The 26,403-nt window shown below is 41.8% G+C and overlaps 1 protein-coding gene across 1 annotated transcript; it reads left to right on the top strand.

Moving 5' to 3' along the window:
* The first annotated feature begins 12,381 nt into the window (after window positions 1-12,381).
* Window positions 12,382-26,188, top strand: LOC141930580 (acyl-CoA (8-3)-desaturase-like). The gene is made up of 12 exons (XM_074841626.1): window positions 12,382-12,618; window positions 16,044-16,154; window positions 18,008-18,205; window positions 18,602-18,703; window positions 18,876-19,004; window positions 20,427-20,487; window positions 22,386-22,462; window positions 23,297-23,394; window positions 24,048-24,144; window positions 24,864-24,943; window positions 25,675-25,800; window positions 25,991-26,188. Exons 1-12 carry the CDS (start codon window positions 12,382-12,384, stop codon window positions 26,040-26,042), a joined length of 1,368 nt encoding a protein of 455 aa, XP_074697727.1. The 3' UTR covers window positions 26,043-26,188.
* Window positions 26,189-26,403: the final 215 nt, after the last annotated feature.

Raw genomic sequence — 26,403 nt, 5'->3', positions numbered from 1 at the left:
TTCTTTGTATTAATTCCTCCCTGTTTGCTGCTGAGACTGGAACAGCTGTGTTCATAACATATTGTTTAGAGTATCCCTGGCCTTTCAGGACTTCAGCTGTGATTTTGGAGACTCTTAATGCTAGCCAGCATCGCTCAGGTAGGACAAAGACAGAATGCAGTTTTGAGTGATAATATCCAATAATACAATGCAGTGTTCCTGCTTTGAAGTTCTGTGTATGTAACACAGAAATCTTATCAAAAGAAGTGTAATGACAATGTAAAAAAAAAAAAAAAATTAATATCTTTCTCCTGGATAACTACTAGTATCACTTGTATTAGGTGTATTTGAAAATGAAATGGTGGTGCCATTGTAGCAATTAATTTATAGTACACAGTTATGCAGCTGGAGGTACTCAGTCAAAGCACTGTTCTGTGGGAAAAAGAACCCAAATTACCTTCAGCTGGAGAGTCTGGTACTGTTTGAGAGAGACCAGGAAGCCAGCGAGCATTAAAAATATAGCTGAAATATAAGGACTTGCAGGGAAATATAAGGAATTGCAGGTAAAGGCTCAGGAAATGGTTAAGGGCTTTTCTCCTTAAACAGTCCCCTCCAATGGATGAAAGGTAGCCTCATCCTCTGGCAGTTTTATGAAAAACCTTATGCCCAGGGAGGACAGGAACAACATTCTTTGTCAGCTGGCTTGCCAGGTACCCCTGATCTTTGATAGCCTTTCAACAATAAACAAAACCATGCACAACCAAAAGTAAAAACCACACCAGGATACAGACTTTTAAAAATTACTTCTGAGTTACACATTGTTATCACCTTAGGAAGTAAGTAACTTTGCAGTCGATAGTTGTGATGAAATGTGGATCCAGCCACTTCAAGTGAAACAAGGCAATTACGTAAACCCGTAGGTGCTAGGCACAGGTTGTGTAAGGAACCAGTCCAGCGACAAAATATAAATCCTCCTTCTTAATCTTGATAATGGTTCCTAACTGACAGAATTAATTATATGGCCTTGTTTTGCTCCCCCTCATTTCCCTCAAATAAAAGTGACTAAACTGTTCTCACAAAGTGAGTGGGCGTCTAGGATTTTGTAAGACAATTCTAAGCGTGCAACACACCAATTCTCTGTTGAGATTGGTTGAATAACTTGACTGTGATTTTAATATTCTGTCTCCCTTGGGGAGAATAAAGAGGAATCACGTAGACTCTCTCTTAAAGGTGAGGGATGGTGAATGCACATTGGTAATTGTAAGAGAGAAATTCTGCAAGAGGTTGTCTTAATTGTTTGATTTTTAAAAAAATTTTCTATTTCAATTACTTCTTCAGACTTTTTCTGAAATATTCATAGCTTGGCTCAATCATTCAAAAAAAAAAAAAGGTGGTGATAAGAGTTGAAAGTACAATTCCTTAAAGAATTCTGTTATTTCACTTATGAAAGAGAAGATGGAGAGGTAAGATGGTCACTGTCCATAACAAATGGAAGAAATACAAAGAACATCTGAGTAGATCTCAAGTGCTTCGGTTTTATTTAAATCTTAAACTTGTGCTGCCTCCAGCAATGACTGTTTAGAAAAAGAACATTATCAACCCTAACATTGAAGGACTCATTAAATAGGATCCATCTTGCCTAACTTCATGAAGTTAAGCACCTAGTCTAAGCTAGTGCCTAGGTTATCTTGTCAATGAAGCAAGATAACCATCTCTAGATGTAATTTGTGCTGTCCCTTTTCTTAAATGATTATAGAGAAAAAATAAATAATTTAGATTATGCATTTTTAGACAGCTAAAGTTAACTGGATGAATTCATTCACAGAATCACAGATTCGTTGCATCTGAACTATTCTGATGCTCACATCATCCTTTTTTTGAGACAGAGGGATGCCATGGAGCACTTGCTATATCTGTACCACCATACAGAGAAGCCTTCTTGATACTGGAGAGCTTTATTCACTATATGAACCAAAAACCCAGATCTGGTCACTGGATAATAGTGTCAAATTCCCTAAAAATTAAAACTGAAAGTAACAGTCTGTAACACCAACTTTATCATGAGATGTGCTCACTTTGCCATTAGATAAATCTTTAAATCAAGGCTAAAAGATGTATTCTGCCTCAATCACAAATTGTTGAACTAGATGCAAGAATACTGGTGTGAAAAGACAGTGTAAACACAGTCACACATCTGAAAGCATAATGCTTAAATTTGTAGATGAAAAGAAGAGGTTAGTTTGTTAAAGGAAATAATCTACTTGCAATATAGTGAAATAAAGATGAGTTAAAAATACTTATGTCTACCTACTACTGTGTTTAAGTCTTCCTTTTTTTGTTATGATGTTTTAGACACATTTTTCCATCTTTCATTTTCAGGTCATTCTGCGTCTGTATTGGTCACAAACAGAGCAAAGGAAGCCGCTCATATTAAAAGGACTCTTTTATACAGTCTGCACATCCAGTATCCTGTATATATTGCCTGAGCACCCTTCAGTGTAAGTAAATATTAAAATACCTTTTTAAAAAATATATATATATTTGCAGTGCTGCCATGTTGGATATGTTAGCCCAGGAAAATGTCATGTGGCTATACTGTTTCCAATGCCTGAATTACCTGGAAGAGTTAAGTTTGGAGCCGTATGAGCTCAGACTCTCTCAAGATAACTTGTTCTTGCTCATTTAGAGTGTCTAGAGTATGTATACATGGGCACTGATGTCTTTTTCTGTCAACGTAATCTGGCTGAGAAGGCTGAGAGAGACTACAATAAATTTCCAAATTCTGGAATAAAATATATCATTAATGTTATGTTGAGATGGACAGTGCTGCTGTCTGATAACCATCTGCAAGAAGCAAGGCAGTGAAAAGCCATGGGAGAGCAATGATGTCTACAAGTCAATGCTGTGGTGCATCTCTGAAAAAGAAAAAAAACAAAATTATACCAGTCAAATAATTATCAGTAGTGAAAGAAAAAAATCTCCTAGATGACTGTGCAAACTGTTCGTTGCCCATTCCACAGAAAGATTAATTCAAAGCTAAAGAGGGAGATGTACTTGGTAGATCAGAGAAATACTGCATTGATCATATGATCGAAAGCTAAAAGAACATAGCAAACTTTCAGGTGATGTTTCCAGTATTTTTCTCCAAATAAAAAGAACCAGTACAACTGTAATTTTTATATATATATATATATATATGAATTTAAGTTTTGTAGAACAATATTATTTTTGGCTGTTCTTTGTAGGAGCCTAGTAGGTGCGAAGAAATATGTCTGCTCTCACTGAGATAGTGCTTAAGGAGAGGAAATACTTTTTGTAAGATCTAATGAAAGAAGCATGTTATGCCCATATTGCTATAGAAGCAGCTTCTCAGGAAGATCTGGTGTTGTGCAATATGTTTTCACCTACTGTTCGATGTAACTTGTCTGTACCTGTTAACATACCTCAGATGGGAAGGCTGGGGTGTACCTTTATCTTATGAGGCAAGTTGTAATAACCAGCTTTCTCCAAATAGGAGCATAGACAAAGCTTTCTACAAATTACATCTGTGAGCCTACACAGAGTGTGGACACAGTCTATAATCTGTACAGGAAATCATTACTGGCTGTTTCATCTCTTGTAGTTCATGGTTCCTGCCCTGTATAGGAAAAAGAGAGGGTGCAGTGTCATATACGTAAAGAATGTCCCTCTCTGCTTTCCTTTCCAGGATAATAGGTGCTGTTACTGTGGACACTGTCACAGGTTTGTCTCAAAAATTGCTTTAAAGACATGAGTGATTCCAGGTTTTTCTGCTCTTCTCCAACGTTGCCACTGGTGTGATGGGTCTCTCTGCTGACTTGCCATCACCAGTGAGAACCATGTTTCACTTTCTATTCCATATCACTTGAGATTGGTTTTGTTCCTTTCCTTTCATAATTCCAAAGTCTTTTGTTGCTTTTGCTAAAACATCTTTAGAGTTGCTAGGCTGTTTCTTTGGCCTTTTCCAAATACTGTCTTCATCAGAACATCACTCTCTGGAGATTAGGAAAGGAAGTAGTTATGGTTATTTCTGAAAACCAAAGACTAAGAAATTAAGCAGTATGCAATATTGATCCCTCTCTCCTCACGGATTGACAGTGTGAAGTGGAAGTCAGCTGAGAATATTCCAGGCACACCTAACATGTAAGCAGTTAATGAACTGGATGGTGAAAGGTCAGTTTAGCAATGCTGTGATACAGGATCATCTGGGAGAGCCAACACTTTCTGTGGGATTTCAGCCTCTCTCTGACACTTTCGTGTACAGAGGACAGTGTTACGTGTATCCTTTTAAATACTCAGCCATAACTCATATCTCTGCTGGTTTGCATAGATTATATCAAGTAGCAGGAAATAAGGATTCTCTTGCTGTGGACATTACCAGGAGTAAATAAGCTGTTGTTTGATCTGTGTGTTTGATGGTAGGGAGGTGGAAGTGCAGTGCCAGGATCCCAGACAAGAGACTGAAAGGATTCAAATTTTGAGACAGTGCATAATCTGTATGGGATAAGCTATGGCCACATAAAATTGAATCACAGAATCATCTAGGTTGGAAAAGACCTTGAAGATCACCTAGTCCAACCATAATCATCCACTCACTCATTGCACTGGCCAGGGAGAGTCTAAGTGGCCTCTTACTGTAGGCAGTTAACTGAAGTTAGACACTTAGAGTTAGGTATGATGAGTCTAGACCTAAATATTTGGCCTTGTAGAGAAAATGTAGAAAAATTCTGTTCATTGCAATTCTGAAATAAGGTAAGAGTGTCTCTGTATGCAGGGGGAAAGGGAGCAAGAGAGGGACTGGTAGATTAGGACATCATTCAAATAATGTAAAGATCTGGGCATAATCTTAACTCTGTTTTCAATTCTTGACATGACCAAGTTTGAAATACTCTAACTATTTCCTGATTTTCAGGTGTTTGAATTTGTAGAACAGCTACTCTCTCAATGGAACAGGATAACACAAGGAAAAGTTATGTAGACTGATAAAGCTTTCAGTTGCTGAATTTCCTACTTCTTGTTCTAATAAGAGAGTAATGCTTCCTGTGGGAGTATGTGATCATGCACTTAATTTTATGTGTAGGTTTTATATAGAGGTGGTATGTGATTCTGTTTTATGTCTTCCCTTTCTGTCCTCTGTTGTAGTAGCAAGGTAATTGCTGTCATGCATTGTAGTAAAGTGTGAGGTGTGAGAAACAAAGATGATGAGAGAAAGCACTTCCCCATTAATGTTACAAAATCTCCTCTATTATACAGCCACTTTACACATGTGAATACAGACGTGTCTGTAACTTTTGCACCCTGCACCTTTCTCAGCTTGTCCTCCCTTTATCCTGTTAACAGTACTAGAAGTTATTCCCTGTTAACATACCCCAGGAGGCAGAGCATTAGGTGAATGCCTGGTTTCTTTGCTGTGTTGCCCGAGTTGAAGAGAAATTTGAAAAATTAAGTCAGACTATTTGGGTACTGAGTGAGCTATCCTTCCCCACTTACAACATGTAGTAATAGTTCCCACGAACCACCATGCCACAAAGAATATACATTCTTTGTATATTTTGTTCAAGCTCTTCCCTATTCTTGTGACGCAGTATTCATAGCTTGGCTCAAATGACTTTTAAATAGGTTTTGAGTTGCCATGGCTCTGGGAAGCTTCTCCTTCATCTTGATATTCCTACCTGCCTTGTTCAGACATGCAGAGCCAAATATTTAGTGCCTCTTCAGCACTGAATTTGTGACAGGGAATTTCTGGTCTGTTTTAAATCTGGTACTTCGAAAAGCAAGTTGGAATGAAGTAAATGGGAATAATGCAAGGTTTTCTTAAGAGTTTAAGTTGTTAAAAGTGAGGAAAAGATGGTGGGAGAATGCTTCCATATATTTCCATAATTCCTTCAAGGGGTTAAGGCATCCACTCCATGACTGTGCGTGCAGTTACCACCACAACAGGGCATAATCTAGCCAAAAGGGTGTAACATGATATGACAGAAAAGAGATTATATCACTCTTTCTATTCAGCAAGCCTGTGCTGCAAATCTTAAGTCATACACTGATGCTTTTTTGGGGGCAGTAGATAAGATCTGCTATTATGAAAGAACATGTTACATCATATGAAGATGCAAGGATACAATTCTGTCAATGCAACCCTTCTGTTCATACCATAAAACCTTATATCTGTGTTTCAACATAGATATCTCATGCAAACATGCAGTCACAGCACAACTCTTTATGTGACCATCTTGAGTGGTGTGCAGCAGGACGTTACTGGGCATGACCATAAGAAATATTTCAGTCAGAATACAGTGGAGTTTTTCCTCTGAACTTTCATTTTTTTCACACAGTCTTTGTCTCTTTACTGACCTCCACTAGCTTACATTACTTAATCTTTCAGAAATTTCTGCAAAGTAGCACAAACAGAAAACATCTTTGCTGTGTCATTATTAAGAGAACCTCTCAACACAGTGCTAGTTAACTAGTGGGGCACACCCCAATAATGGGGAACATCTGGAAAGAATAAGGTAAGTGTCAGTTCTGTGCCACATCAGCTGCTCTGCTAAAGTACCATTTATGAGAGCCTTACCTGAGTCTTTTCTAGACCAGTGTCCAGGACCATGAACAAAGTGCAATGAAGAATTTCTAAAGATTTACTAAAGGTCCTTGCCAGCATTTTTATTACTCCAACAATGTGACTCTGCTGCGTGGCTCTAGAGGAAGAGTTTGGATGAAGCTACATGACACTGGTGACCTCTTCCCTAAAGCATGATCTTCAGTTCATAGCAGAAAAGGGAGAGTTCATGATCATCAGGTAGGCCCAGGAAGCAACAACAGTTGCAATGTTTTGAACTGGAGGGGAATATGGATCAGCATGCTTAGGACTTCTTTTTTATGCATATGGTGTGCTACCTCTTGTAATCAACTTTTATGAGAGCTATAAAGAGTTTAAGAGATGTGCTGTTATACTTTTACACAAGCCCATTGCTACTTACATTTGTCAACTTGATTAATGACCAATGAAAATGATGGAGCATCCACAATTTCTCTGGGCAACCTGTTCCAGTGTCTCACCACCCTTATCATAAAAATGTATTCCTTATGTTCAATCTGAATCTACCCTCTCTCAGGTTAAAACTGTTGCTCCTTGTCCTGTCACTATAGGCCTTGGTAAAATGTCTCTCTACATCTGTCTTATAAGCACTGGTTACATATTGAAAGGCCGTGGACAACATTCTGGTATACTTGTTGACAGATGTCAACCCTGGGTTCATAACACTGTGAAATGAAGTCAGCAGAGGAGCAGAAAAGCATAAATTAGGCATAGGCAACGAGTCTAGCTTTACAGGAATGGGCACCAGGAGATCCAAAATTCTTCCAGACCCATGTGAAGTACAGCGTCTTATCCATAGCACTGGTTTGGCTGAACAGTCTCACATCAGAAGTCCTCAGTAAAACATTATGACCTGATTTCAAGTCCCCACCATGGCAATCTTTCCTGCTTGTTGCTGTGAACTTCAAGAAGTGGCACCGATTCTACTTCTCATTCCTCTAACATGTTGCACCACATGGGCAAGAAGAATCAGAAAAGAAAAAGAAGGAACAGGAGTTATGGGTCACAAATAGTTACCTACGGATACAACTTGCATTCTCCTCCTATACATTACATTTTTATAGATCATGCTTTATTTTGTTTACTTGTATTTTGTTCTGGCTTACTCAGATTAATTTTTTTTTTTTCTTGTGTGTGTGCTGTTTTCAGAGACCCCTGTTTATGGAGTTTTTGGGGTATGTTTTGTGGCTGGCTGCTCTGATTATATCCTTCAGTCACTTGTGTTGTAGAAATTCACAGCATCATCTATTACTGAAATTGTTGTTGTTGCCCACACAACTGTAATGAAAGAGGAACCCATTAAAAAGATTTTACTGAGTTATAGTAATGAAGGAAACAGCCTACGCAATCCACTGAATTGATTTTCTACCAGTCTAAAATAGCTAACAGAGGAAGACATTGAATTTGATATGCTGCTTACCAGGCAAATCAATACCCTGTCTTCTTTCTTGCTATTCACTACAATTCAAAGCATTTTTCAGAGGCAAATTGTTTCAAATATATTGGCAGTGGCTTCTTCTGCCAGGATAAAAATGTACTAGCAGATAGGGACACACTGAGTGTGGCAGGAATGCAAGTACTACACAGCCCTTATCTTGGATTAGCTACTAGGACATTTTCCAAATGTGGGAACTGGTCATGAAGTCCATAGGTTTTCAGGTTATACTCCATGTCAAAATGTTAGACTCTGACTTTTCAGCATTTGTGCAGGCTAAGGGAGGCTACAGTGAGACTACCTCATACACTGACACACCTAAGATTTTCTGAAACAAATACGATCTTGCATTCTGTTTTCCAGATGCACATGGCACCCAAAATTGTACGTAGCCCTATCCTGTCAAGTTTCTTAAATCATGGAAGAAGGGGATGGGGAGTGATCCTTAAAACACAAATAGGCTCCTACAATTGGCTGGTGATCCTACATCAATAGGGCCCATCGACTGGGGCTATAATTGGCTGGCGACCTGTCAGCAGCGGTGTTCCTCAGGGCTCAATTCTAGGGCCAGTTCTGTTCAATATCTTTATGAATGATCTGGATGCACCATTAGCAAGTTTGCTGATGATACCAAACTGGGAGCTGCTGTAGACTCTCTCAAGGGACAAGAGGCTGTGCAGAGGCATTTAGATAGATTAGAGCATTGCACAACCATCAATGACATGAAATTTAACTTGAATGCATCCAGAGGATGGCAACAAAGCTGGTGACAGGGGTGGAAGGAATGTCCAACAAGGAGTGGCTAGTTTGGAGAAAAGGAGGCTGAGGGACAACCTCATCGTTCTCTACAGCTTCCTGAGGAGGGGAAGTGGGGAGGGAAGTGCTGAGCTCTTCTCCCTGGGATCCAGTGACAGGACGCATGGGAATGGCTCAAAGCTGCATCAGGGGAGGTTCAGACTGGGCATTAGGAAGCATTTCTTTATGGAGAGGGGTGTCAAACACTGAAACAGGCTTCCTAGAGAGGTGGTCGATGCCCCAAGCCTGTCAGTGTTTAAGAGGCATTTGGACAATGATAGATGATAGTTGTAGGTCCCTTCCAACTCAACTCTTTGACTCTACCCTATCCTGTCCTATCCTATCCTATGTTGTCACCAGGGGAGAGAATGTTCCTGCTCATACAAATATGAAGGTGCTTTAACCTCCCCATGTCTTTGGTGCCATTCATGTAGATAATGTTTCTCCGCTGCTCAAGAATCTGCCATGACCATGGCATGCAGAAAGAGAACTAACAGAGTTCCTTTGAGAGTCAGCAAATACCACTTATGAGGTGCAACAGCTCAGTTTAGAAAAATCAATGTTCACATTTTAAAGTGCACACAAGATCCTTTTAGCCCCACCTCATTTTAATTATATATATATTTTTTTTTTCCTGTTAGGTTTGATGATGTACGTACTAACACAAGAGTTCCAGAAAGGACCATAATGCGCGTTTGGTCCTCTTCATCCTAATGCAAGGAAAGGAAGAATGGATTACAGAGGATAAAAATGTGGGATATGTGAGAAACAAGTGGATATCAGGTAGATATCAAGTCATAATTTGATGTTTATCTTTTTAGCAGCTGAGATCTTTTATTGTGAAAAAGCAGATTGCAAAACATCAGAGAGCTGCAATACTGGAAATGCCTAAGTTTAGCTTAGTGGGAGGTTTCAGTAAAAAAATGAGTGGCTGTCAACTTGATGTAATAGCTGTGGGTCAGATTAATGAAGTGTTTGTTACTAAATGCATTGTTCCATTGTAAACACTGGCTGATACAGTAACGATTTTTGCTATTATCAGCATTTCTATCCGAGTAATGTCTACAGGCTGATACAGTAGTAATATCATGAGTGCCATACAACCCATGTAAGAGAATCACAGAATCATCATGTAACAGTTCCTTCTCTGAGCGGGTTATGTGGCTCATTTTTGAGTAATTAAAGCTTCAGTTGTCCAAGGGTTTGACACACATCCAAGAAAGGACTTAATAGCCTGGCTACCATTTTAGGTGCTTGAGGGCAGTTCTTAAAATCTAAAGCTCCAGCTAAGCTGTGGCCTATCTCCTGAAATCACCAGTTCTCAGTGTTCCATAATACCTCTCACTAAAGTTCCCAAACACCAGTTTCTGAATCATGCACAGAAGTTGGTTTTGGTTGTTTGAGGTTTTTTTAACCTCACCTGTGGCAGTGTAAGGGCACACATCTTTCACCCAGTCAAGAAGCTCATTAGGGACAGCTGAGTGGCTGGGTGCTTAGTGTACTAAAAACCTTGGGGGAAAAAGCTTTTCCCTGCCTGTCTTATTGATCCATCAGTAGCTGCAGCTTTACATCAAAGTTGACGGGAAAATAAGGTAATTTTATATTTTATTCAACAACCTGTGATTCACTGGAAAGGTAAAATACCAAGGGGGTTTGAACTTACTTCTCTTGCATATTGCCAGATTGCCCTGGCCATCTGAGATCCTCAGAAAGGTGGAGAAAAAGATGAAATAGAAAATCTCTTAGTGATGTTGCTGAAGCTATTTAACTTTATGCAGGATTTTAGGGTCAAAGATAAGGAGGTATGGATATAGGACAAGGGGGGCTGAATTCTTCCTCCTTTTCTGCTGAATAATGTTGAGTATTCAGTGTAAGAGGGAAGCTAAAAGGAACAAGTTCTGCTGTACTCCTGAAGGTGTGTACTGGTGCACTGGAGAAGGCTTATCTCAAATGTTATAAAAATGTATTCTGTAAAAAGTACCAGATATGAGCCTAAGGGATGGCAAAGCCCAGGAATGAGGAGGAAAAGATGTGTTCTGCCTGCCTACTGTGACAGGGGAGAAGCAAAGAAACAGATGGATGATAATGACAATTAAACTTTTTAAGGCACCTTATTGCATTGGCTGTCATTGGGAGCTGGGCTGAGAAATCAGCTTCAGTCTTTTCACACCTCCTTCTAAAGGGGAAGAGCCATAAACACTATTTAAACAACTTAACAATGAAAACAATATGAGATTTCTCCTGGTTCTTTGGATCAGCATTTCTAACTTGAAATACAGACTGCAGAATTATTATCAAGTGAGGACTTACTAGCCCAAACAGACTCAAAAGCAAATGAGCACTGAGGAAGAAAAAATGCAAGTAGATGTGTGAGAAGTGTTACCAATGCATAGGAATTAATTCAAATGAAATACTGCAAACCATCAAAAGATAGTAACTCAGACAAATTAATTTCAGCTTTGATCACATGCTTTGCAAACTCTATCCTAATTGTGTGCTCCTCTATCTGGGATGATGATGATGTGGGCTTTAACATGTGTTTTTCTATGGAATAAAGAAATGATTGACTCAGTTGTGGTTTTATAATAATATTTAAGACTTTGTGGTTTGTTTTGAAAGGAGAAAATTATGTGAACACTGTGATTGTTTAGAAAGATAGGAAAATCTGAACCAAATGTTTTGCAATTAATACTAATTTCCTGGAGTCCCCAAGTCAATAGTTTACTTAAGAATTTTAGAAGCTGCGCCCGGGCAGGGTCAGACTGGCTCTTAGGAAGTATTTCTTTGCAGAAGGGGTTGTTGGGCGTTGGAATGGGCTGCCCAGGGCAGGGGTGGAGTCCCCGTCCCTGGAGGGGTTGAAGAGTGGGGTTGACCCAGCGCTGAGGGATCTGGTGGAGTTGGGAACAGTCAGGGTGAGGTTCATGGTTGGACTGGATGATCTTCAAGGGCTTTTCCAACCCAGATGATTCTGTGGTTCTGAGTTCTTAAGAGATTAGAATGGGCTTTTTTGGAGGAAAAAAAAAAAAAAAAAAAAAAAGAGTATAAGAACGTGCATGACTTTTGCTTCTGCCAAAGGGGTTCATGGACTGTAACATCTAAAGTAAGCCGCAGTGATGTTATTTTTTTCTGGTTAACAGCGGGTTAATCAGAGGTGTGTTTTAAGTGAAGTTTTCCCTGTCAGAGCTCAGTAAGCCTGTCTTGGGCACAGAACGAGCTAGTCGAGAAAAAACCTGAGCGGTCGGATAGTCCTTCCCTGTAGTTCCTGCTGTGCTTTGCGCACTCGGATTGCAGGGGGGCTGCCGGAGCCGGGAAGGAGACACTGGGGGGGGGGGGGGGGGGACCCAGAGCAGCTGGAGCTTGTGCAGGAGCTCTGCCTGCAGCCCAGCACCTCTCTCCTTCCCCCCAAAACCTCTGTGCCGACCTCCCGGGGCTGGGGACGGGGACAAGGAGGAGGGCGGGGGCTGGGACGCGTCCCGCCCTTAATATGCCCTGGCGAGAGCGGGATGCTGGGGCTGCCGAGCGGGAGGGAGGGAGGGAGGGAAGGGGCAGGGTGATGAGGATGGCACCGCTGCGAGGGGCCGGGGAGGTGCGTGAAGAGCGCGATGGGGACCCCGCGGCGGGGCCGGCGCTTCGGCGCTTCACCTGGGAGGAGATCGGGGAGCGCAGCGGGCGGGGGCCGCGGCCGCAGGAGCGGTGGCTGGTGATCGAGAGGAAGGTGTACGACATCAGCCACTTCTGCCACAGGCACCCGGGGGGGGCCCGGCTCCTCGGCAGCCACGCCGGGCAGGACGCCACGGTGAGCGGCGGGGCTGGGGTGGGGGGGCCCTTGCTACCGGCTGTTTTTTGGGGTGCGGAGTGGGGAGGCCGGTGCCCGGCAAAGATCGTGCAGTGAGAGCTTGGGAGATGATTTCTGGGCGGGGTGGGAATTGGTAGGGCTCAAGGGTACGGAGCAGGGTCGGGGTATTGCAGCTCCCTGGAAGCTTTCCAGCTCCATGCGGTGGAAACGGGCAAATGGGGAGGCTTAGCCCGTGGGGCGAGCAGGCTGTAACTGTTTATCCAGCTGAAATCTTTAGGATTCCTTTTATCTCCTGATCTTGCTTTTGCAGCTACTGTGCCCTGCAGTGATTGCTTACAGCCAGGGGAAGGTGCCACAAGCGGTGCATCAGCCCCGTGGCAACAGCATTTGCTTCCAGAAACAAACCTTTAGGAAAGGTATCCCTCCTAAATACCGCCCGGCACAGCTCAGAGGGAGAGCAAAGACAGCACGCTTTCCCACACAGTCTTCCAGAAAAGTTTCTGTAGTTATTGCACATGGTCCTTCTGACCTTTGAGATGAACAAAATTGAAAGAATCGGCCAGTTAACAAGTGTCCAGCTGTTGGCGGGTTGGTGTGTGGGCAAAAAGATGCCTGCTCCTCATGTTTCCTGGTCTAACTGCTATTTTAGTGCCATGGAAACTTGTAAACACACACCAAAACGCTCAGCAAATTTCCTGGAGTTCTTGCCTTCTGGTATATGCAGGAAGGGTAGAAAATAGTGGCAAATTAACATCTCTACAAAAATGTGAGAAATGTGATTGCTTCCCTGCTTTGAAAAAAAAAAAAAACAACCCAAGACAAATAGTTCCCTGATCTTCCATATGTAAGGGATATTTGAGGCTCATGGAAATAAAAATAATTTTCAGTCCACTAAGTTTAAATTTCAAATTTTGTTTTAGCTACACTTTGTGTTCTGTATTTTCCATCATTCATGTCCTCTATCTAGTACTGTCAGACTTCTTTCATTCTAGCATGCTGGAATACCCCAGACAAGGCATGAACTTGGAAAACACAGATTTCTGGGATTTGAGCGGGTTCTTATAGCTTGGTTCCATGTCCAAATCATTAAGCCCTGCAAGACTTCAGCCAGTTTTATGTTACACCAGCAAAACTGTCTTCACACTCAAGTGTGAAGCACATTAAATAGGCTGTGCACCATAATGGAAAAAGGTCTGGTTATTTCCCTTCTCTCTTTTTAAGCATATATGATAAAACTCCAGCTCAAGGGCTGTAAGTGAAATTAATAGGAAGGGGTATTATTTTGCTGCAGAGATGCTGAAGAACACATAGATCTTCATCAACTTGGCGCTTTTGGGTAACAACAGCATCCTTGCTTCTGACAAGGCACAATATTCAGAATTGGTATTTATGCCAAGGCAAATTGATACATGTGAGAGTGGAGTATCTTGCCCTGCTTGAACTCTGCACACTTACAAGCTGTGCATCTTGGCCTCAGCAAAAACTATTCAAAGGTGGAATATTTGCTATAGTGCAGGTTTGTGTAATCCAGTACAGAGAAAGCCATGCTGGCACTAGTCAGCCTCTAAGAGAAGCAGGGTAAATGGACTTCTGCGCTCTCTTGCATAGCCTGATTATGTGTGAACTATCTGGTTTAGAGCAAACTTGGTTATATCCACGCTGAGTTGCAGTGGGAATGTATCCAGGACATTGTGGGTGAAGTAAGAACCTCCTCTTTGTTACTAAAAGCAGTGTCATGAGACACTGTGAATTCAGTGGGCTCTTTAGTCTGGGAGGCAGAGACAAAAAGAAGTGAAAGAAGGATTTATGAAGAAAATCCATAAGACTTTAGTGAGGTCTGTGCATCTTGGAATAGGTCAACTGCTTAATCTTTTGGATGTGTATTATGAAAAATTAAGAAATTATCTTGGTTTGACTGGAAGATTTTACCAGTAAGAAAAGAAACCAGAGAAATGGAAAAATGAGTATGATTAATGCCACAACACTGGTAAGGGTGACACAGCACAAAACCGTGGAGTCCTTTTATTGCTGCTTTTTGTTGTGGTGTTTCTCAAAGGATAAAAGAGCAGAATTAGGGAATGAGGTGACTTAAAAAAAAGGAGCAACAATCTTAAGACTGGAATTTTTGGCTGAATTTGGCAAAATTTGGTTGAATTTTGGAGACTGTAAAAACAGCTGGTGTTGCAATACCATGAAATAACCAGGTACTTTCAGTAGATTATTTTGCAGAGAAACTGCTTGCTGATTTTTGGATTCATCAGTGATGGCAATCATGTGCATGGAATTTAAACCCACTGTATGTTACATATATGCCTCAGTGTTAGTCATGCAGTTGCCGAAACCTGTGACATTCTGGAGTAGAGGACAGCAATTCTGTAGCAGTTTGCTCAAACAGATTAGCTAAGCAACTTCATTTTGTCACACAACCGTTTTTAATAAACATTTGCCCAGAGTAACCCTGGGGCTGGAATGCAGCAAAGCACTGATTCTGGTCTGTTTAGGATGACTAAATGAAATTGGATGAAAGATGGCACAAAAGCAGGCATGTAAGTTGAAGGTACCAATGCACAAAAGCAATTTTCTATGGTTGGAGAATCTTCAGGGGAAGTTCCTGTCCTACAGACTGAATTCACAGCTCGGCTCAGCCTCAGCTGTGCTTCAGGGCTCCAGCTGCCCCCTTCATGCTCTTCTGCTTTTCTGCATCCTGTCCTTTCTGTCCCCAGCCCTGCCTACGGGCTGCCACACCACTGCTTTTTCATACTCCTATCTTTAAGAGAGATCAGTAACACCAGGCCTGTGCTTATGAATTGTGTCCTTGCATTCATACTTCCAAGTACTAAGGAGAAAAATAGAAAGTTCTCTGGTGTCACTTGATGAAATGCTTCCTGTTTTAGTTAATTTGGGAGTGCAGTTCTCTACTCAGTGAATAACAGGAACCACATTTTTCTTTTAAGTGATCAGATTTAAAGGGAAATTTTCTCTTTTGACAAATTGCACAACAAAGAAGATTCTGGTTTGCTGATAACAAAGGTCTTTTTGGCACCTGGATGTCCAGGAAGATGGAAATGTCACTAATATTGGGGTTGAGAAGAGGGGGAAGAAGAAAGGCAAGGGAGCTAGACTCTGCTTTAGGCGTATGATGGAGATTCATTCAATTTTGCATTATGGAGCTTGCATACCTCTAGTAATCACAGTAGTGGAAGTCAGACCTCTTCCATTTGCCAGCTGAAATAAGATCTCATGTAAGATCATATGACAAACACAAGAAGAAAAAGGTCAACAAAACTTGAGGGAATAGAAAGTGAAACCAGCCATCCTTGCTACTGTGGTTCCTCCACAGTGAATGTCTTGCTGTGCACAGCAGATTGAGGTTAGTAACATAGAATTTGTTTTTCTTACCTCTTCTTACTTTTGTGCATTTGCAGGATGCCTTTGTAGCATTCCATGTTGACAAGGTGCTGGTGAGCAAGTACTTGAAGTCACTGGAGATTGGGGAGCTAGCACCAGATCAACCCAGTATTGAGCCCACTAAAAATGTAAGTCTATCCTTGTAAATTGGATCAAAGGTAGATTAAAGGAAAATATTCTGAGATTAGACTTTGTTATTCTGTATCAACATAGCTCCTGGAACAATGGGATCCAGGTTCTCCACAAGTTTTTTGTGCTACTACTTATAAACAATACATGAATATTAGTCTAAGTCCACATTATGTGGTTGAGAATAAGATTACTGAAGATGAATTTTTCTTATCACAGCAACTCTACATAAATAGCAGAGCCTGTTTTGCTCTCATGAATATCACAGCTATCACCATTTCTTCCTTCCCTTGCTTTGAGAAAAAGATAACCAAAAATTCAGTCATTCTTTCCAGTTTATAGTAATTTTCAGACTGTACTCCCTTCTGTTGTAGGCATCTGTAGGGAGAGACTGCAGGTAGAGTGTTTTTAGCCTTGAACTAAGTTTCACAGGCTGTATTGGCATTGTCCTTTTGGTCAGCCTTCCTGTAGCAGTGTCAAGGTCATTCACAGAATGATCATTCACAGGAGCGCTGTTGATGGCACTGTGAGAGTAACCAATCTGGTGTGTCAAAGAAAACGTCATGAAAGAGGCACAGGCAACAGAACAGGAATAATCTTGGAGTACAAATATTCCCTGGGCTGTATGGTCCTCATTGCTTCCCTCTAGCCAAGACCATCTGTTTTTTCCATTCCTCCGAGCCTGCCCTGAGTTTTCCTTTGCATAGTCCCACACTGCATGGTGAAGAGGGGAAACATGATTCATGGCCCCATGTAACTCAGGCATCAGAAACACATTTCAGAGCAGTCTGGCTGTCCCAGAACGGCATGGCCACACTTCCTATGTAGGTGGGACCCTCGTGAACCCTCCCACCCCTCTGTGGCCATGCCTTGCCTATTTCTCAATCCCATAGCTGGCCTGCACCAGAGCCTGCACGTGCCTTGCTCCATGCAAACTCCATTTCCCCCAAATGATTGGGAAAGTAGGCTGGCAAGCTCCTTTGTGGGTTGGGTTGCACAAAGACAGGAATCAGGTTTGGAAGGCACCTGCAGAGCTCGCAAAGCCAAAGGTGTTGGTCTAGCACCTGGACTGTGCTCATTTCTCCTTCCATCCTCCTTCCTCAGTGCCCACCAGCCTGAGGCCAGCTGGGCTGTACGTGCCATTTTCATACAGGCATTTAACCCTCCCCTGTTAATCTTGGGAAGAGTAAAGTGAAAACATATATTCATCTATTGGAACTGGTGGCAGAAGAGGAGTAATTTCATCCCAAAGGCCTACCACAAGGTGGCATGCTATGTTCATGCACTTACAGTACTCCTTTCACTAGACACAACTTCCATCTGAGCCCTAGGCTATCTGCCAAGAAGATGATGGAAGAAGCAACCAGTCTCAGGAGCTGGAGGTACAGACAATGTGCTCTGTGATGGCTGCTGCTTGCTCCTCTGCTCTGGGTACCTTATCAGGCAAAGACACAGAGAAGCTGTAGTGTCTACTAGTGTGCAAGCCCAGCTCTTACCCATTCGGCTGGATCCTTTGCTGTTTCTAAACCAGGGAAGGTTTAGACTGGCTATTGGGAAGTATTTCTTTGCAGAAGGGGTTGTTGGGCGTTGGAATGGGCTGCCCAGGGCAGGGGGGGAGTCCCCATCCCTGGAGGGGTTGAAGAGTGGGGTTGACCCAGCGCTGAGGGATCTGGTGGAGTTGAGAACAGTCAGGGTGAGGTTCATGGTTGGACTGGATGATCTTCAAGGGCTTTTCCAACCCAGATGATTCTGGGATTCTGTGATTCTTTACTCCATTAAAGTGATCCTGGGCTTTTGAGGCTGCAGTGCCACACTATAAACATGGAACATATAATACTGGTGCTTTCCACAGAAAATGCTGGTGAAAGACTTCCGTGAATTGCGTGCTACTGTTGAGAAAATGGGACTTCTGGACCCAAATCAACTCTTCTTCTTCCTGCACCTTGCTCACATCCTCCTGTTGGATACTGCTGCTTGGCTCATCCTCCTCTACTTTGGGACATCCTTAATGCCCTTTATCATCTCTCTGGTGGTGCTGACCATTTCCCAGGTAAGCAACTAAGTCCACAGCATGTACACGTGGCCTTGCATCAACTTACATACACATAATATTATTGTAGTTTTGTAGCCCTACGTTTCCTTACTTGGGATAGTCCTCCTTTGTCATAAGAAGACAATCACTATATGGCATGTATTTACAGAAGATGTAAAGAAGAAACTCTGCATATGGGGAGCTCCCACTAAACTTAGTCTGGGATTCTTTCAGCAAGGTAGATTCTGGGGAAAGCCTTAGAAGTGTCAGGATTTCATTTTCATCTGATTGTGACTTCGGAGCAGTGTCTAAGAAATAAATCTTGATATTTCAAAGCAAGGGATGGGTGTGGCACTGTGCTGGTCCCGATTCCTCTTTTTGCCCGCTCCCAATGTTTTATTTTTCCTCTTCCAGGTCCAAGCTTCATGGTTACAACATGATTTAGGACATCTTTCAGTATTCAGGAAGACCAAGTGGAACCACTTGCTGCATAAGTTTGTGATGTGCCATTTGATTGTAAGTACTTGTCCGTGGAAAACTTCTTAGATTTGATGACTTTCCTGTAAAAGTGTGTGTTCTGAAGACTCTGTGGAAGACAATGGGTTCAGCAGTGGGCGCAGGAGGGAATCGGAGAGAATCTGGCTCTGAAAGCATTGTACTTCCCATACTTTGTTCTTCACTAAAACAGGGGGCGTCGGCCAAATGGTGGACTCTTCTGCACTCCCAGCACCATGCCAAACCAAATTGCTTCGAGAAGGATCCTGATATTGATATGCACCCTTTCTTGTTTACTTTGGGGAAGAAATTATCTGTGGAGGTCAGTGTCTGTGTGCACACTCATGTACCAGGAACTGGGAAGAACACCTTAGTCAACAAAAAGCACGCTCTACCATAAAGATCTAAAACTACGATGTGATGACAGTTTCTGGAAAAAAATTGTTTTCATCTGTGTCTACTTTCTTCAGCCTTTGTAAGCAGGTCATAGCTCACATTAAGTTCCTTTAAAAAAATCTTGAACAGCTGACAAGTAGTTGTAAATAAATTAAACATGATGTATGTACATCATATATAGGATGGAAAATCCATCAGCAAAAAGACTATTAATGGTTATAGCAACTTAATGACCTAGTAGAACAACTCGGTAATTAGTGATTACTAGATAACTTGTAAACATTAATATAAAGCATGTCTGCAGTTGGCCTGGGATTATTTTAATACTAATGTCTGAGGCTCAGAGATGCAGGTAGCTTTGGCATGTTTATGCCTTCTAGGCAAAAGCAGAGCCCTGCTGTGGAAGGCAGCAGGACTGAGTAGCCAAGGCTGTTCCTGTAGCTCTGTGAGTTGGTGGCAGGTCCCTCTAGTGGGCATAAGCCATTTGACCACCTGGGATGTTCTCAACTGGTGCTGCTTGGCCACTTTCAGGACCAACAACCTGAGACAACACTGAACCCCTTTTGCTGTGCAGCTTCACTGAGACCCTGCCAGAGTAGCTACAGCAGTGAAATATTTTTCTCCTCAGAAGATCTTTTCCCTCATGAAACTGTCATTTAAGTGTACAGAATCAGAGAAGAAAGTGGGGGGGGGGGGGGGGGGGAAGAGAGAAAATACATATGACTATTTTTGACTGATAATATAACTTAGCCTTGAAGTATCTAATATTTCACAAAATGAATTATGAATGTGGTAAGAACACAAACCCAAGGGAATTCACCAGTTAAAATTCACCTCTATCCACCCTCAAAATTATTTTTATCAAAACTTACAGATCACTCCACCTTTTAATGGATGAAATGTTCTGCTATAGTTTTTACCACATCATTCCGTTCCAACCCAGACAGTGGTGGTATCTGTGACCGCGGTTTCCTTCCTACCATATACCAATGTAGGGTTTTCTTATGGGCTGTTACCTCTGTTTTGGCTTGTCATATCTAGAACTACTTTTCAGCAACCACTTATTTATTTTCCCCTACTGGAGAAAAATCTCATGCTTGCTTAACAGTTTATCTCTGAGGACTTTACAAAGCTGTAAGGCATTAAAGCCTTACGTTAATGGAATGAGGGTTTATAGAAAAGGTGTATGATGTATGTAAACTAATAGGACAGCTACACAAGAGGGAGACAGTAGGAATGAGGGTTGTGGGAAGTGTCTCTGGGGCAGAATGAATGGAAAACAGCAACTTACCTGTGCAGATTGCTTAGTTTCACCTCAGGGTTTTTTTTTTTCTGTTTCTTCTCACAGCTTGGGATCAAAAAGAAAAAATACATGCCATACAATCACCAACACAAATACTTCTTCATCAGTGAGTATCTCCATTCTCCTGCAATACCATGAGGGGTACTAATGGGGCTTATAGGTCTTACTTTTGACCTGTAGGACTTGAGCAGAACTAAGATGCCTGCATCAAAGAGCGTAATAATCAGTTTGCATCTAATTTTTAGAGGAGTTGAAGACCTGACTAGATAAACACCTGAGTAACCTGTTCTGACCTTATAGCTGACACTGCTCTGAGATCCTGAGGTCCCTTCCAGCCTGAATTATCATATGATCCTATGTGAGATCAGGTTTCTGTGCCCTTCTTGACTTGAAACACATTCATTTGGCTTGAGAATTTCTAACGAAATGGCTTAAGTTTGTTCCAGGGTAGAAAAAGTGTAGGGTACCCAGGTCATCTTGAAACTGTACTGCTTTGCAAAAATAAATCTACATCTATTTGGACAGAGGAGAAAGACTCTTAACTTAATAATTAAGGAGGTTACCTGTGAGAGTGTGATGAGGGCTCCAGGCACTGTTTGTGAGCTGTACAATCTATGGCTAATAAAGTGTGTAAGCAGAGCAGAGGAAAAATTCACAATTTCTCCACTGTTGGTGCTCTTATCTCTAGGTTGACAATCCTGCCCCTTCTCCCCATCTTAGTGAAGCTTTATTGCTTTTGCAAAGCAGCACAACTTCAACGCAGAACAAGGAGATATCACCTCTTGCATCTCTCCAGAATAATTGGGTCTGCTTGCCTGAAAAGAGAACAATATGAATTTGAACCCTAAAACTTAAACCTAAAAAAATGGGCAGTTTCAAGGTGTGATTCATTTGACCTGTTTTCTCCCTTGAGCTCTCAGGATGCCAGGAGCTGCCCTCCAGCAATGGCTCTTCTCTCGCGTGGCTAGACAGAACTAGCAGGGTTAGTTCAGATATGCTTATCTCAGATATGCAACTTGGAAATGCCTAGTTAAGGAAGGTGATCCCATGTTACTGTGTCATACCACATCTTTCACTAATACTCAAATTTAAAGAATAGTCTGTGTTTTTTTGTTGGTTTGTTTTGTTTAAGTACAAGTGAGATGTCCATTTGGAAGGTTGAGTTTGAGTTGTTAGCCCAAAATCCCTGGTAGTTAAGGGATTTCACATGTATCCTTGTTGTTCCCCTGCTTTGAACAACTGAAGGGGGAGCCAGATAAGCTTTGGGGCTGTGGAAGGTACTTCTCAAAATACTCCTCTATGGCTGTTCCTCAGTTAAAAGCCTGAAATGAAATCTCAGGTTTGTAAGTACTGTTGGATTAATGGCCAGACCTAGAAATGTTTAGAGGCACTAAGCACAGAATCATAGAATGGTTTGGGTTGGAAGGGACCTTTAAAGCTCATCTAGTCCAACCATCCTGCAACGAGCAGGGACATCTTCAACTCGATCAGGTTGCTCAGAACCCCGTATAGCATCCTAACCAGTATCTACCAGTCAGTTGCTTTCTTGTGGTTACTGTGGTACTCAAAGGGATTATTAAGTTTCTGGGGTCTTGTTCTCCTTATTTTTCAGGATTCTCCACACCCCTTTTTGTTTTCACTCTTTTCTAAAAGAAGCTGTGGTCACAGCTCTCCATGAGGAAACGGAAGGCAATGCTACCTGTGTTGACAGGTGACATGAGCAGTAGCAGACTGTCATGCTGAAGAGCAGGAACTGTCCCCAGTCAAGCTTCAGAGAGCTTCTTGTCTTACCTTTGTTTCACCTCTGGAGGTCAGCAGGCTCCTGGGTTGCTTACCGTTTGCCTGCATTGATGCGTACAGATAGCATCCAGACAATTCTACAGCTCTAAAACTTCTCAGAATATTCTCCATATTGAGTAGCTGTTTAGGGATCCTTTGCTTCCAGTTTGATTATCTGTCATCCAGTCCATGACATTACCAGTGATAATGAATTCTTCCTTACAGCTCTTCCTCCGCTCCTGTTTCCCACCTACTTCCACTACCACACATTTTATATTGCATACACAAAACGGTATTGGGTGGTAAGTATTGCTACTTGTGCAACCAAGAAGGGGTCAGTTGTGGGCCTTCAACCTTTCTTCTGCACATGGAGCCAGCTTCTGTCCAGAGCTCAGTCCCTGCTGTGTGATGCGCTATGCCATTCAGTTTGGTCTAATATGATGGTCAGTTTGGTGCAGTATTTTCAGTGGCTCTGCACACTTTCTGCTAAACCCATTATGTTCCCCAGATCGATGATAAAGGGCTGAAAACAAGCAAGAGGCTGTTGGGTTTGTACTGCTTTGCTTCATTTGCAGAACTGTGGAGTGTACTGTCTCCTATGGTTTGGGAAGCAAATTGCAAGGTCCATAGTGGTCAGGAAGGGAAGGATGTGAATTTATGGGAACTGTTGTTGATTTGTTAGCAGTATGCATATACTTGGCATTACTTCCTATGCCAGGCAGCCAGAATTAATGCTTCATTCTTCCTCCTCTTGCATGTGTTATGCATACAGGAGGACGGAGCAACTTCCAGCTAAAATGAGATCACTGGTCTAGCAGTTGGTTCACTGTGGAGTCCTGGGCAATAATTTGATACAAGTCTTCAACTCATATTTCTGAGTGCCTAGTAATTTGCTAATATATTAATCTACTTACTGGGTGTGAATGCTCAGATTCATCTCTATTACAGCAAGCCATGAAAAAAAGTGTTATTAGCTTATGTTAACTTGGATTGCTCCAGGTGATTCAATTTAGCAAAAAGTTACAGAAGATGGATGTAGATTGTTTTCTTGTACGTATAACATGAAGCTTAGAAAAATATTTCAGCGAATGTAATTTATAATTATTTTCTTTTCTTGTTGTCTCTGGTTTTGGTAGGATTTGGCCTGGATGCTGACCTTCTATATCAGATTCTTTTTTACTTATGGATCATTATTAGAAATAAAGAGTCTCCTCGCATATTATTTTATATTCAGGTGATATCTGTTTAGAAGGTTCTTCAGCCTTCCTCTGCATATTCTTTCCATCTGTGCCTGCCTACCTTTCTCTGCCTTTGCTTATTTTTCCATGTTCTCATTTGCCATCTCATTTTTTGCTTAGTTTTTTAATTCTGTAAAGTTAAACTAAGAGTCTTCTGCTCAAGTTTTGTGTCACCTCATTGGCTCTGACAGCAAAGAGACTTCACTGAGTGCTGACCAAATTGAGAAGTACTTCCCCTACATAACATTCAGTGCTTTGGGTGTGGGTCTGGTTAGAGAAAGAGAACATTTAACAGGAACAGCTTAGCCTGGGCTTGCAAATGCCCAGGCATTACAGCAGCATTGGCTTGAATGGACAATATGTTCTCCACTTGGATCATTTTACTGATTCTAATCAGTTTGGTCCTTGGCTACAGATAAAACAAGATGAGCACCAGGCTATGTCAGTTTTATAACAAAATATATTAAATAATCATGAGTTTCATAAGGAAGTATGAAAATTCCAGGTTTTGGAAGTTCTTCCAGGTGCTGGATTAGCAAGGCCGGTGTTCAGCCGTGTGTTTGTAAGTCTGGCTATGCTGTTATTTCGATGGCTCATCACTGACTTGCTTGCCTGTTACTGAATTCTGGCCTCTTGTCTGATTGCACAGGATGCTGGAGAGCAGCTGGTTTGTCTGGGTTTCACAGATGAACCACATCCCTATGGATATCTACTATGACAAAAATTTGGACTGGGTGTCTACTCAGGTAAAATATTTTCCGTTCTTAAGAATTGTGGCCATAAAAGTACAAATTCAAACTATAAGACTAGCAAGTCCTCTATTGCATTAAGGGTGAAAACCTGTTGGGAACTGGGAAGGGAAGGTTAATAGGATAACAGGATTCAGTTATGGTAACAGTAAAGGAAGACAGCAATGACAAGTTCACAGTCAATCTAAAATCAAAGCTAGGTCCCAGCTCTATTTCCTAAACATACCCACCTCTCCACTTACTGCATCTTTCTGTCTTGAACCTTTTCTGCTTATGCGGAGATGGAGGTTTGTGTCCTGCTCTTGCTGAGCAATTTCACACTAGCAGAATAAAAGTTTGGTGTCCCCTCTTTGCAGAGAGACTTAGTGGAGTCCAGCAGTAAAGTCTGACCACCACAGAAGTACCCTGCCATCTCTGTTTTTTCTGCAGACATAGGTTTGAGAAGACCCAGGAGGAACTTTTGACTGTCTGTTCACATGCATTCACAGGAGCACAGAGCCAAGTCCCAGTTTTATCATGAGCTATGATAGCCAGACCACATAGCTCTGCTGGTCCACAAAGCTGAAGGAGGATTATGATCCCTGGCTTGAGGTAGCTCAGCTTAGCCTAAAAGAAGACAATAGACCAAGCAGCACAGCATACTGTGCTCTTTAGACAAATGAGAAAGGCTGCAATCACTGATCTGTATTGACTTTGCTTTCTTTCCCCTCCTCTAGCTCCAGGCAACATGCAATGTTGAGCAGTCTCTGTTCAATGACTGGTTTACTGGGCATCTGAACTTCCAGATTGAACATCAGTGAGTATGCACTCTGAGAGAGAATTTTCTTCTTTTTTTAAAAAAATTTTTTTTTTTCATTCTTTCTTCTTTTCCATATTCCTCTTTGCTCTGAATTCTACAAATAATTAAAAAGTCTTAAAAAGACTGAAAATCCTAAAGAGAATCATAATGTTATTCAAAACCTTCACTGGACCCGCAGGAAGGTGAGAATGACTAGCTTAAACTCAACGTGGGCAGGATCTATGAAATCATACAGACAGCAACAGCGTCTATCCAAAGTAGTGGCTCATAAGCATTAGTGAAAATGTACATGCTAAGCCACCCTGTTTATAGTCTGACACAGTATTTTAAGCCTGCCTATACTGACTATTTACACTATTAGTCTAGAGACCGAGATATGCAACTGAAATACGGGGTCATCTCCTTTTCTCTGCTATGGAGATGGTTACTTCTGGAGGAAGGGGTGGAGGGGGGAAGTAGTTTCTTCCGGTTTATGACATCACTTAATTTGGAGAAATGTTGCTTCAGAGATGGTAGAGACAACTGTGGAAAATAACAGAGGGGGGAAGCAGGAAAGTCTTAGGACTTGTGCTAGAAACACACCAAGGGGAAAGAAGAGCCAGGAGCAACTAAAGACCCTACTCAGCGTGAGCTGGGTGATTCCTGGGAAGTAATAATGCATGTGAACATGTGAAAGGTAATATTTCTTATGGAGCAGTGAAGAGACTTTGTCTGTCTCCTGTTGACAGCCTATTCCCCACAATGCCAAGACACAACTACTGGAAGGTGGCTCCTCTGGTGAAGTCCTTGTGTGCCAAACATGGCATTGAGTACCAGTGCAAGCCGTTGCTCACGGCTTTTGCAGACATTGTGCAGTAAGTAACAACACATTGGCAAAAAAATTGCAGAGGGATGTAGGAGAGACTGGAATCCTAAGAATGAGAGTTGGCTTGTTCCTCTCCTACAAATCAACACACAGAAATCCTCATTTCCCTTGTCCCCACCGACACTCCCCTAACCAACCCTGCATAATGTGGCCTCTTGTGCTCTTCCTTTCTCTCTCAGCTCTCTGAAGAATTCAGGAGAACTCTGGCTTGATGCCTACCTACACAAATAAAGACAAGCCTTGATGGTACCATTCACAGCCTGCCACAACTTTGCATTCCCAGCAAGCTGAGGAGCAGGGACCACTTCTATGACCGAAGAAAATGGATAAGTACAGATGGATATGATTTCAATAGATATGAAGTTACCTGAATTTTACTTCTGGTCTTTCCTGGTGTTTTTGGTTCAGATATGTTAAGAATGGATAGGGTGAGAAGGAGATGGATGGTTAGAACAGGGAGAAACTCTTTGCTAACTGTCTCTGAATAAATATGGCGAAGAGCATTTCTGAGCCTGAGTATGTGTTCAGGTCAGATTACGGACTGGCGCAGCTGCACACACTTAACTTCATGTCAGAGTCCTCTGACCAGTTG

Source organism: Strix aluco, chromosome 16, assembly GCF_031877795.1.
Source record: "Strix aluco isolate bStrAlu1 chromosome 16, bStrAlu1.hap1, whole genome shotgun sequence".
In the NCBI taxonomy this organism is placed as follows: Eukaryota; Metazoa; Chordata; class Aves; order Strigiformes; family Strigidae; genus Strix; species Strix aluco.
The sequence above is the reverse complement of the archived record's forward strand: the minus strand, read 5'-3'. Positions and strand labels throughout refer to the sequence as shown.